The sequence below is a fragment of the Paramisgurnus dabryanus genome, chromosome 13 (genome assembly GCF_030506205.2).
Source record: "Paramisgurnus dabryanus chromosome 13, PD_genome_1.1, whole genome shotgun sequence".
NCBI lineage: Eukaryota > Metazoa > Chordata > Actinopteri > Cypriniformes > Cobitidae > Paramisgurnus > Paramisgurnus dabryanus.
The window spans coordinates 20178548-20191998 of record NC_133349.1 but is presented as its reverse complement, the minus strand read 5'-3'; the positions used below and the strand labels follow the sequence as shown (position 1 = coordinate 20191998).

The window sequence follows — 13451 nt, the reverse complement described above, 5'->3', positions numbered from 1 at the left end:
AATGTTGTATGTCGCAGCTGATATGCTGAAATCAGGGATTCAAGATCACATTTAAATCTTAAAATAATTTAGCAATCTTGAAAAAAATCCTCACAAATTAAAGCAATGTTGTGACACCAGTGAGCTAGACATTTTTTTGTTGACCTTTTGCACCAAAGGTCAGATTATCAGGCTGGGTTACATAATCATGTTTTACATACAGTACAACTGTGCAGTGTTATTGATGTAAAACATACCAACAATTTAACAAATGTAATACTAAATTGGTACGCTGATAATATAATTTTAAATACTAATGCACCAAGATAGTATGATTAAACGTGTTTAATTACCTGTAAATGTCATCTAGTCTTAATTTTGTACTTGTGTTTTACAGACTCGGTAAATTTAAAGCAAACTAAACGCTGTAAGATTTCTGTTTGATAGGCCTACTTGTCTGAACTGTTTGTACGAGTTCCGACTGTGGGAATGATCAAAATGTATTTACTGACCGCAGGCTTTACAATCTTTATTTGTAGTAGACTATCTGGAAAACATTTGAAATATTTTACTTGTATAAAAACTATTACCTGTGAGAAGATGTTTAGCATGCGCGTGCTGTTGTCGCCTGAAGGAACACCATGTGCATTTGTTTAATATGTGAAAGAGCGCCCTCATGTGGTTATAATAGACCGCACTACTGTATACTGTATAAGTGTAGCTGACTGCAGTCTCTTGCTTTAGTAACTTTTGGGGAAAAAATTAAGCATTTCCAGTTCGACCATAATGATAGGTTGAAGATTTTATTTAATCCGAGTAATGGAAAAAAATAAAGAATGTTTTAATATATTAATATAATAATGCATTCTGTCAAGATGATTGGCAGGATTGGATGATAAAATTCATTTTCATTTACATCAATAAAATAAAAAATACACAATTTAATCATATAAAAACCAATCATAATAGAAACATTTAGATTTGCAAATTATTTGTAAGTAAATATTGGAATATTTGTTTAAATACAAATATACTTTAAATATATACATTTTTACATAGTTTGTGCAATAAAATAGCATTAGCTCTTATACCCTGTATAGAGTAATACAACCCTGTTTTCTAATAAAAAGCTATTACTAATGAGTTGTGTCAACCAGTGGTTAGGTAAAATATTGACAAACCCAATTACTGGTTTAAGTAAACATAAATTCCTTATTTGACCCAGCCATGGGATGAAACAACCCAGTTTAATCAAAACCAAAAGGTTGGGTCTATCATATTTTACTCAACCACACATTTACACAAATCTGTCGACGTTATTAGATTTTATTAGTAGTCAAACATGATTTCCACACACAGTTTCACTATATTATGAATATATTATTTACTTGAAAACACACACGCAAAAACAAACAAAACAAAAACACATCACCCTTTTACTGTTTATTGAGTCTAAACAATCAATAGTAGTGCAGGTGCAAAGACTTTAACAAATATTTATACTCTAGAGCAACAAACTAAAGCAAGAAATCAATGCAATTAATTAAAGATAAAGGTCAACAGTGTGCAAATAATTCAAATATATTACATTGTGTTAAATCAAGGAATCAATACAAAAAACTTAACCTTGTAAGGCAACAGTTGAAATCAGTTTAAAACAAGGAGGAAAGCTGTAACTTCTTTGTGTGAGCAATTAAAACCCTTTCTGTTTACATTTGCTACTACCATTCCTTATGTAAAACTGGCACATTACATAATGCATTTATGTCACAATAATATTTACCTTTAAAAACTCAGATCATTCAATAACCTAAGTGTGTTGATCACTGGCTCATAGTGTTCATAAAATACAAAAAGTGTTAACATTAATATTATATTATTTTAATTACAGTCAAAATATTACAGATAGAAAAAAATAAATGTGTGTCACTGCTACATATAGCCTAGTGATGCTTTGAGACAAGAACTCACAGTCAATAATAAAGTGTCTTCACTCACTGAGGTTTCAATAAGATGGGATTCCTGTCAAAAAAGGTCCTTACAGTTTTTAAGAAGGATTGGGTACAAACAAGAAAACCTTTCATACAATCAGAATAAGAATATAGGAATATTGGCAATTCACAGTATTAGTCTTCACATTACAGTATAAAACATGGCTCTAAAGGGTGTTGTCTTTGACTCTTCATGAACAATGCAGTGGCCCACACAATTATACACAACACAATAACATTGTTTTATGTATTTAAACCTTCTTTTGTTAATTTTTTTGCTTGAAAAAAGGCATGTCTTTTAAAATAAACATTATATCTAATGTGGAATGTAATGCAATAGTGTATTTATACAAATCTGACCTATGTCTATGTATATTTTAAGGCCACTGTATATAACACACAGTATCATTCTGTCCTACACAAACACAGCTGGTGACACAAAGCTACTCTCCCTAGAGACAGAAGTAGTAAAGTAATATTCCTCTCCCATCACTCCATCTCTCTCTCCGTCATCACGATCAGCCTCTTTCTGCTCCCAGGAATAAGGGGTAGTGTGTTGTGAAAGCTTTTGATGTTCGTCTTCATCATAATATGCCGAGAGATTCTGTCAGAAGAGATTGCAATGTAGAAATTGTAATAAATTACAGACTGCAGTTATAATGTGAAAGCAAATGTTACTCTATAATATATGTTTATGGTCTTTAAATAATAAACCCTAATAAAGCATGGAAATTTAATATGCGAGAGAGAGAGTGTGTGTGTGTGTGTGTGTGTGTGTGTGAGAGAGAGAGAGAGAGAGAGAGAGAGAGAGAAGAGAAAGAGAAAGAGAGAGAGAGAGAGAGAGAGAGAGAGAGAGAGAGAGAGAGAGAGAGAGAGAGAGAGAGAGAGAGAGAGAGAGAGAATGCTTCTTACTGTAATTGGCTGCTCTCTCTGTGCCTCATGGTTTTGATCATCAGAAATGGGTCTACTGATGGTTGCCTACAAAATAAAACATAGATGCTCACCCAGGGTAAATTGCTGTAATTCCCAATCTTGTAAAAAAAATGCCAGGAGCTGTTACAGCTGGGTCCAAACATCGAAAGGGACCAAAAGTCTTGTATAATTTAAAAACAGATTATTTTATAGTAAATAGTGAAAGGTATGACTTAAAAACATGAATTTCATGGTTTGGTATGTCCCCCCTTTTTTTACAGCAAATACTTGTTGAACTTGCATAAACTCATGTTGCAGACACATTCACGTTATTCTAGCAGGATTTAAGAATGTTCCAGATATCATCTTGTGTGTTTGAAATGGAAGCAAGGAAATCTTATTGTTTGTACAGAGAAGTTAACAAAATATGCATCATAATCCTAAAATATTAAATTTCAATGTTCCCTTATGTTACATTTTATGTTAATCTAAAACCATTTTATTCTTGGTTCACTCTAAAAATGTCTGGGTTATTTAAGACACGTTAAATAAATATTGGACAGAACACACCGCTGGTTTAAAAATGACACAATGCTGGGTTATTATAACCCATGGTTGCATACCAACAACCCAACATTGGGTCATTTTTTACCAAGCAGTTGTTCTGTCCAATATTTATCCATTATGGGTTAAAAATAGCCCATCCCTTTCTAGAGTGTTTAAATTAAATTTCTTTATTTGAAATCCTACGTTTAATGTGATCTTCAACAATTGGGCCCCACAACAAATAAACCCATTAACATGCATATAATATATTACTGTAAGTAATTTAGATCATAGCATCTAATTCTGATATTCAATAAAATTTAGTTTATTTGTTTGAGGTTGTTTAAATTGCAACATGATCTTTTGGCAAGTTATGTTTTAGTCACGAAAAAAAAATATTAATTTATTCGTGCTCATGGCACGAAATTCATATTTTTTTCATCCCTTGAGCACAAATGTCTTTTTCGTGTCCCTCAGCACGAATTTCTATAAATAGTTTTTATGTCCGTGGCACGACTTTCTTTTTCGTGTCATTTTATGTACTTTTAAATCATTGTTGCTTGGGGTTAGATTTGGGGTTTGGGTTAGGATGTACTTTTATGTATTGGTTTCTACATGTTTTTCTTCCGCTTTTAAAACTATTTTTGACTGGAGTTGGGGTTAGGATGTCTAAAAGTGTAGCAGAAGTGATATTAACCCCAAGTGACAATGGTAAGTAAATAGGAAAAAAACAATGAGAATAAATTAATGAACACGAATACATTAATAAAAATTTTCGTGAATATAACACTACTTTCCTTGAGATCAGTCTGTTCAATTCATGTTTTTCAACCATATAGTTTCGCGTTTGTGCTTGGGGAGAACCTACTGGCAAACAAGGGTACTGCAATACTCAGGGGCTCCGTAAGGGGGGGAAGTTAGGACGATTCTAAGGGCCCATGAACTTTTGAGGGCCCCAGCCAAGGACTGTGCCGCACCATAGACAGTAAAAAAAATGGACACAGCGACCCCATTGAATTCAACGGAGACAAGTGAAGTCAATTAGAAGCACCCACTTCCTGGGTGTCGAGCGTACTGCGCAGACTCAAACTGAGCTTGATGACGTAGATATCACGTGAGCAACCTGTCTGACAATTGTAAGTCTTCTAATAGCTGTGCCAAGAGAAATCTGAATCACCCGCCGAATCTTGCAGAGACGGCGAGTGTGAACAGGAACACATTTGGGTAAGTATTCTGATTAATAATCTCCCTTGATTTTATGCCTCCATGTCCACCCGATTGCCTCATAGACAGTAAAAGATTGCCTCCAAGCTTATCCTCCTGTCCATACGGTAATTTCTCTACTGTGCGACAGAGAGTCGCAGGTTATGGCGCAATCGTTAGCATATTTTTCAAAAACTGCTTCTTCTGGGACATAACGTAAGATACAAGGTAATGGAGCCTTTTATACATTTTCGTGTTTCTTTAGAAATAATTAAAGGACAATTGGAGTCTTTAAACACATCAGATGTAAAGTTATTCACTGTCAAAGTGAAGCAAAAATGAATGGGAGTCAATGGGATGCTAACAGCAGGTGGGTGTTTGCTAAGCAATGGCGGCGCCCGGGGAAGCTTCAATAAAATATGAAACCCTGCCCCCCTGTGCCGCACACGCAACCCCCTTAAAGCGTAACTAAACCCCTGGTCAGAGCCTGACTCCACCCACTGCAATATTTGAAAAATGCAAGAAAAGTGGGCAGATCCCAAGGAGATAGAGGGGACGAACTAAGTGTGTGGTGAGATCGTAACAAGGGCGTGGTGATCTTGAACCTGTTTACGTCACGAGTCATTTTTTGGACCCACCATCCAATAGGAAAATTCAACTGCAGTAGCCACCGTTCAACCTGAAGAGGGCAGCACTCAGACGTTTTTACACCATATATTGTAGTATTGAAACGCTTTACATCCAAATGTCAAAAAAGTAAAGTCTTCGCTCTGTTCACCCCAGTTTAAAAAAACACAAGGTGATTTACGTTCCCTGTTTTGTGTTATGATTCTAACGCGAAGTCAGCCCTTATAAGCTGTTTAAAATAACGTAGCCCGTATAAGCTAATTAACATAAACTAGAAATGCGATCGGTTACACACTGTTTTGTTTTGTAACGCAATATGCCAAGGAAGGATTGGTCGTGAATCGAGTTGGTTGTGATAAAACTGAAATGCAACTAAGGCTAAACTAGTCAAATTATGTATATTAAAGCTTCTCAACTTGCAACAGGGTTAAGAAATCAATGGAAATCTATGTCGTAACCTGCTATAGTTGTCATTCATTTCATTTTGGAGCCCCATTGATTAAAAACAGTCTGAAGAATCATTTAATAACAGTATAGCTGTTTTCTTAAAGAGTAACTAAACCCTAAACCAACTTTTTTTAGTTAATGATCTGTAAGAATGGGGTTTTATTAGTGCTGTTCATTGATTTTAGTAAGTTTTTTGACATTTGGATATAAAGTGTTTCAATACTACAATATATGGTGTAAAAACGTCTGAGTGCTGCCCTCTTCAGGTTGAACGGTGGCTACTGCAGTTGAATTTTCCTATTGAATGTTGAGTCCAAAAAATGCCTCGTGATGTTAAGCTGGTTCAAGCTCACCACGCCGCGCTTTGGTCAAGCATTGTTGACCCAGTCTTTTTTCAGGCAGAATGTACATAGAAAAGATGCATTGTTGTTTTTTAAATGTTACAATGTCGTGTGTGTAACAGCTCAAGTATACAGTATGTCACTAAGACTGTCTCTGAAAATCAGACTAAAGCCTCAAATCTTATTGTGAGATAAAAAGCATCACAGTTTAATTTCAAGCATTAATTTCACTATGATTTCAATCGCTGACATGCCATTACTCAGTCAACATTAAAGATATCAAGTTTATATTTTCACAAATGTTCTTTACATTATATAGGATGATTTTATGTGGAAAACAGTAAATCACAAAGAAATACTTCAGCTGGGTTTTCACAGGCATGGTCACATTTATCTTTAATCTTTAAGAATGTTGCATTTTTTCTGAATATTTGATTTAATGTACTGTATTTTTCAATTAAATTTGCATTGCACAATAAATTATCTTAGCTGCAGACATTTTAGGTATCTATAAATACTCATAACTGTGGTCAAAACAATTGCAAAATAAATAGTCCTGTATGATTAAATTACAGACAAAGATTTTGAATAGCTACAGTAGGTTGGATTGTATGTTTGGTACGAAATGGGTATGGGGGGCCTGACCCCCTATTTGTTCATAGGGCCCAAAATTGCTAGCGGCGCCCCTGGCAATACTATGAGAATGTGAATTCTTAGCTCATATTTCTATTACAATAATAGCTCAGCCAAAAAAAGAATTAGCTTTGGTCTCTACCCGTGATTTCAACTGTTGGGTTTGTTCATATTTGATTCAAGCAGAGGTTAAAACAAACGAAATGCCATTCTCTCAGTAACCTAAACTGAATTGGGTTGCATTTATTCATATTTTGTGAGACATGCATCTGTCCTCTGTACTCACTCTGTCTACACGGGAAAAGGATTTCATGGGAGGAGGAGGTTTGTGAGTTGGCGGTGCACTGTGAAAACACACAAACATAGTCAATCAAGATAATAAATACAATAGTACACATAAAGCGTCACTCATAGGTAATGTCTTACTAAAAGGGTACCAAACGAGGTTAAAATATTTTCATACTACAACGATAGAAAAATATTAAAGGACTCACTCTGTGTTTTTCCTCTGCCGTCTACGAACCATCACTACAATAGTTACAATGATGGCAAGCAGAATGATTACAGCAAGTATTGCACCAATAATACTTCCTGTAGCTGAACCTTTATGTGGCTGTGGAAAATCTGGGAATAGAGAGAGAGAGAAGAAGATACAGAGAGTGAGTTTGTCTTTTAAAATGTTTTCAAAGGGTCATATAAAAACTTGAATTTTGAAATACAACAGTTGATGTTATACTTTATCTCAAACTTTTTCCCATTTATTAAAGCTGCTGCAAACTCAAATTATATATTCTCCATATACTCATACAAAACAGCTTTTGAACTACATTAAAACAAGCCAATTTGGTGCTTATTTCACAGCGCAAACATGTTAGTTACTGTACAACAGACTACATTGAATGAAGTCTATAGTACTTAAGGGTTAGATATTGTAGAGAGTGAGAATATAGTCATGAATCTATCAATGATCTACAGTAAAAGCAAGTTATATTTTGTCTGGTACATAAAAAATTGACTTACAACACAAAAGTTAAAAATGACAATAAAGAAACCTTAACATTTGCTACACCTCGAATGATAAACAATGCATTACAGTCAAAAATAAATAAAAATTGCAAGATGTAAATTCAGTGTTACATAAACTTTCTGCAGCATTTTCTGAAGATTCTGGCTTCAAACAGGAGTATCCAGCACACATTTTACAGATTTGGGACATGTAACACCCACACTTAGATCAAAGTGTTTCACATAACCTACTTGTTGGTTATTAATATACAACATATATTCTTCCACTGTACTACAAAACATCTACCTCAGCTTTAAGCCCCTCCTGAATCTTACTGTACTGTAATCTTGTCCTGCTACATTTAAAAAAAATAAATCCTATATTCCACACACATAAAGTCATGCAAAATACTACTGAACCAAAACTGAATTTTCTCTTTTAGGTCTAAGCGGATAGACATTTCAAAATATTAACTAAGCATATTTCAAATATCAGATAGCGTTTATCAGCAGATAGCCTATACTGTATTGTGGGTTCATTTATGTGTGGATCCATTAGAATGCAGCAATATGTAACAATAGTGTACAAAAGCACTTAGGATGGACACTAATGAATATAACTATTACAAAATATAATTCAATATTATATATTATAATATCCAAAGCAACTTAAATGCATTCAAGCTATACAATTTATCAGCATGCACATTCCCTGGGTTTCAAACCCATGACCTTGGCATTGCTAGTGCTATGCACTACCAGCAAAAAATAAGACACTACCATGCAATAACTTAAATATACATTAGATGGCGCTAGAACCCAGATCAATGTGAAATGCCATATCAACCAACCATCATGCATTCAAGACACAGATGCTCTGATGTCACCACCATAAAAGTGCAGTGAATACCTTGAAAATATATCTGCTTTCTCAAATCACTCAAATTACATTGCAGGTGTTATGCTGACAGGCAAGGATAAAGTCTGGCTTAAGGCCGAAGACCTGCTTTGGCGATTTTCCACAGTAGATGTCAACATGAGGATTTTTGTGCACTGCTAAGAGTATGGCCTGACAAATAGAGAGAGAGAAAGAAAATAAGAGAAAGGAAAGTGCAATGATAAAAGGAACCAAGATAGCATCGGCCATCCAGACAGACTGGTTTACAAGGACAGAAGCCATAATTCTCTTGAAGTGGGAGGAATTGCAAGGAAAGCCAGGTTTTCGGATGAAGGGATGTGTGCATGTCACGTCTCGCTGAATATCTGCCTTGTCAATCACGTGTCGTTTTTTCACTCCTTTCGTCTCGCACTGTCAATCTGCCTCGCGGTTCCCAAAAAAGCAGCTCGCTCGCTCAACTGGGAAAGGTTGAAATTTCTAAGCGTATGACATAGCAGGTAACTCGTATCATTGCAGACTTCACAAACATACTTATATGACTGCATTACACACAGGTCATAAAAATAGCACACAGGTCATACAAATTGAATGAGCACATGTAAAAAGACAAACGGTCAGAAATCTGATTCTTTGACACCTTTAGCATCATACTTTAAACACAGATTGATGAAGAGAGAGAGAATGTGAGGCGTATAAAGGAATTGAAGGTCACTGCAGACCGAGGCAGAATATGGGAAGTGTGTGTGTCTGTGTGCGTGTGTGTGTATTGTGGAGCAATGGCTCAAGAAAGCGCACTAGCGTAAAAAACTCAATCAATCATCATTGTGACATCTCAGTTTATAAAAACTCCAGGTCGCAGCCCTGAGTCCCAGACAGAACATTCATGAGACTTTGTTTACTGGCACTGGAGGACACAAATATTGCAGGGCAGTCACTTTAAAAAGTTACAGTCACCAGGTTCGTGGTGTCATGTTGAAGAAATAGTTCACCCTAAATCTAAAATCTGTCAGCATACCTGTCCTTGGGAAACTTTTAGACTTTGTTTCCCCCACAAAAGTTTAAGTAAAAGAAGATAAGGACAGGGCAGAAAAACAAAAAGCACCATTAAATATGATGTGAATGTGACTTGTATGCTATATTCTGAGACATACAATAACTTTGTGTGAACAACAGACTGAAATTCCAGTCTTTTTTCACTGATACTCTTCTCAGCAACCCTCAAATCTCATTCATCGCTCACACATATTCAAATATTCAATTCAATATTTTTATATAGCGCCTTTCACAACTGTTGCTTCACTTGAAATAGAAACAAATATTTGTCTTGTCATTGGCATAAGAAAAACATTTTATGAGTTTGCAATGGCATGAAAGTACGTACACAATTTCATTTTCTTTTTGGATTAATTGTTCTTTTAAAGCCATAATATGTCAAATGTTTGTAATAAAATATCCAAAAACCACTTGGACAGTGTGATGTATTTCATGCAGTTGTGTTCCTATCCCAAACGTTCCCAAGAATTTGTAAATCCAGAGAAATTGTCCAGAGACTATTTTAAATAATGGCTTGTGACCCTTTGTCATTGTCGCCTAGCAATAAAGTCATATTTGTGCTATCCTTGCAGAGGTGTAAAAAGTACTCAAAAATTTTACTCAAGTGAAAGTACAAGTACTGAGTGTAAATTTTACTCAATTAAAAGTAAAAGTATCTGGCCAGAATTATACTTGAGTAAAAGTAAAAAGTACCACATTAAAATTGTACTTGAGTATTAAAAAAGTAAAAGTAACCGGAAGAAGGAAAACGAGAGATTCATGTTTAAGCTTTCTCTAAAAACATGAAGTGAATGAACCACATACAAGGTTTTATCCTTTACAACTGTTTGTATTTAATTGTATTTCATTATCAAACTATAAGACTACATAATTTCCAACATGATCTCACAAAGTTCAGTGGTATAGTCACAGAATTTTTTGCTAATTTATCTGTGTCATCGTCACGGATCTCCGCATTTTTCCGTGTCTGTACCACGGACTTTCTTTTCCGTGTCAGTTTCACGTATTGATTACTCAATTGTTTACAATCGAGAATACAATCACATTTAGAACGATGAACGGCTAAAAACCACATTAAATCTGTTATTTTCTAATCCGTTTCAGGCTACATCCAGAGGTGGTTTGAAATCCATTTCAGTTTTACCGTCCTGATCGCATTTGTGTAGCTTTTCGGTAACGTCATGCTGTCACGTCACATAAAACACGTCAGACGTCGAGGCAGATTGTCATGCCAGCGCGACGTCATTGCCATAGAAACAGTGCAGATAATCCGGAAAACGGCTACAGGATGCACAGATCGGATCTGAACAGTTGTGATACACAATGTGGACAGTGAGTCTGTCAAATTAGATATGCACCAAAATTTGGACTGACAGTGTGAACAAGGTATTAGTCTTGATAGAGAGGTAGCAAACAACAGGAAACGTGTCACACTTCATGTGTTGTCGATTTCAAAGAAGCAAAAAATCTTCATCATTAGATGAACTGTTGGCCAATTCCTCAGTGTGGTCCAAAGGCTCCAGAATAAATAACATTTCAATTAAACTGACCAATAGCGCAATTCAATTGGTTTGACAGAGCAATCAAAAATAGATCTCTAAAATAGAAGTACTTTTTGACTGTAAATAAAATTGTAAGGAGTAAAAAGTACTTTTTTCTTTAAAAAATGTAATTAAGTAAAAGTCAAAGTACTGATTTTTAATTGTACTCAAGTAAAGTAAAAATCCCCAAAATTAATACTTAAGTACAGTAATCAAGTAAAATTACTCAAGTACTTTACACCTCTGTATCCTTGTATATACACTTTTAGAAACTACGGCAACATGTGTGGACAACAGTGGCTGCTGGTGACTTCTCTTCCGAGGGGAGCAAATTCAAAATATGTGTTTGTTGCGTCATGTGAACCATGTGCATCATGCGTCATTTCAAAATAAGTGCCTGCTGCACACATAACAGTGTTTTTAATCATAAAAATGGTTTATGTTAAAGAGACGCTCATGTTCACAAAATACTCGCAAGACATTTAACAGTAAACTCTGATGAGATTAAACGAGTATCTGACAAATGTGAGCATCACTTTTTTCATAAATCCTGTAGACGAGTGTGCAGCAGGCACTTATTTTGACAAGTCGCAGGATGCATATGACGCTCCCAACACATATTTTGACATGATGAGCCACACACTTGATGTTTTGACCAGCCTCGCATTGTGGCAACTTGAAAAAGAAGTCACCGGCCATCAGTGGTAGACATATAAGTGGTGGTTATACAGCATCTAGCATGCAGGTGTTGTGCCTTGCAGCTATTACAATGACATAAAATAATGTAATCAAATGTACTAATAAAAAAATAATCTTTGAACATAATTAGCAAACTCCATACATCACTGGATGGCGATCTTCCTCCAAAACGTCATAAAGCTTCATCTTTGTATTTTTTTAAAGTGCGACCTCTAGTGGTGAAATTCTACATATTGATCCTTTAATGCCAAATGTAATTAATTAACAACATAACAGCAAAATATTTCCCTGACATCACCACATATTCTATAAAGGACCTACTTTCCATACAGTAATTATGCTAGCTTTCTCAAAAACATACTTCCCTGTTCGTCAAAACCGGTTTTGAAACAAACATCCATCGTTTTGTTTACCTTTCTCGGTGGCATCTGTGCTAAGTGCTGGGTAAATGAAACTAAAAGCATTTCGAAAGCTCTTGGGCTCAATAAACCACAGTAATTCGGTTATGGTGATTAGCATCGGGTCACGTGACCCATCTCTGCCACCGCAATCCTATTTCACACATTGTGTCTAAAGTGGCAGGTTGATGGGATTAATTTGTTGAATAAACAATTTAAGGTGAATTATGGATGTGTCAATGTGAAAAGACATATGCAATTAGAAGGATTAGGGCCATAGACATGATGCCCTGTCAAAGCCAGACTGCAAATAGATTTAGTGCCTGCACGTATACGTTTGCAGAAGAAAAGTCGAGACTCCTGATCCACGCTTTAATGGGGTTAGATTATAAGCATCTATTCTGACAGAGTGGAATTTGACATCAGAGCAAATCTCCCATGAGACACTGCTTCCCGGTGACTTACAGTAAAAGAGAGAGGGAGATCAAAGATGGATGATCTGACACTAAAAACTTAAAGACAAATGTTTTATCCCACCTCACATCACATCTATTGCCCCACACACACGGTGGATACAGTACAACCTCATGTAAAATCCCTGGAAACTGCCTAAGGGGGATGAATGAGAGGGAATGTTTCATCATGGACCATTTTTTAAAAGGGACACTAGTGGCAATCCTGGCCCACTTGAAAGTGTTAGCTTGGTGGTACAGTTTTTGTTTAGCATGCAAGATGATCTGGGTTAAAAACCCAACCTAATAGGTAACCACGTACAGTATGCCATGCAGATAAACTCACCCTATCGCTCTTTATGCTGACAGTGCGACACAAGTGTGGTATGTGTGTGTATCTTCATTCATCACATTGAGCGAGCACTTATCACAGCTGAAGTCCAAACTCAACCCATGCATTTAAACTGTCTGAGGATTAAACTGATGTCAGTGACACCGTGTCTGTGCGTGTGCATGAGCTCAGTGTGTATGTGTGTGCGTGTCTCTCCGGGTATGCAGTGAGGTTTCTGCCACTGCGTGTTAAGGCAGTCGACAGTAGCCATGGGAGGAGGCCAGATCTGAATCTCCAAGGTCACGGTCCTTTAACACCCACAGCTCTGAGTATCTGCTGATGTCACGCGTGGTATTCCTCCGAATATTTTTCACACACACACACAAACACTGTGA

The 13451-nt window shown here is 36.1% G+C and overlaps 1 protein-coding gene across 1 annotated transcript in view; it reads right to left on the bottom strand.

Annotated features, from left to right (window-relative positions):
• Positions 1–1980: 1980 nt before the first annotated feature.
• The window catches only part of LOC135727798 (nectin-2), a 91636-nt gene continuing 80165 nt past the window's right edge, over positions 1981–13451 (bottom strand). The window contains exons 7-10 of the mRNA XM_065245824.2: positions 7174–7303; positions 6966–7023; positions 2883–2948; positions 1981–2574 (exon numbers count right to left, since the gene is read on the bottom strand). Of these exons, the coding sequence (XP_065101896.2) occupies positions 2386–2574; positions 2883–2948; positions 6966–7023; positions 7174–7303 (443 nt within the window). The 3' untranslated portion in view covers positions 1981–2385. The remainder of the gene's footprint in view (positions 2575–2882; positions 2949–6965; positions 7024–7173; positions 7304–13451) is intronic.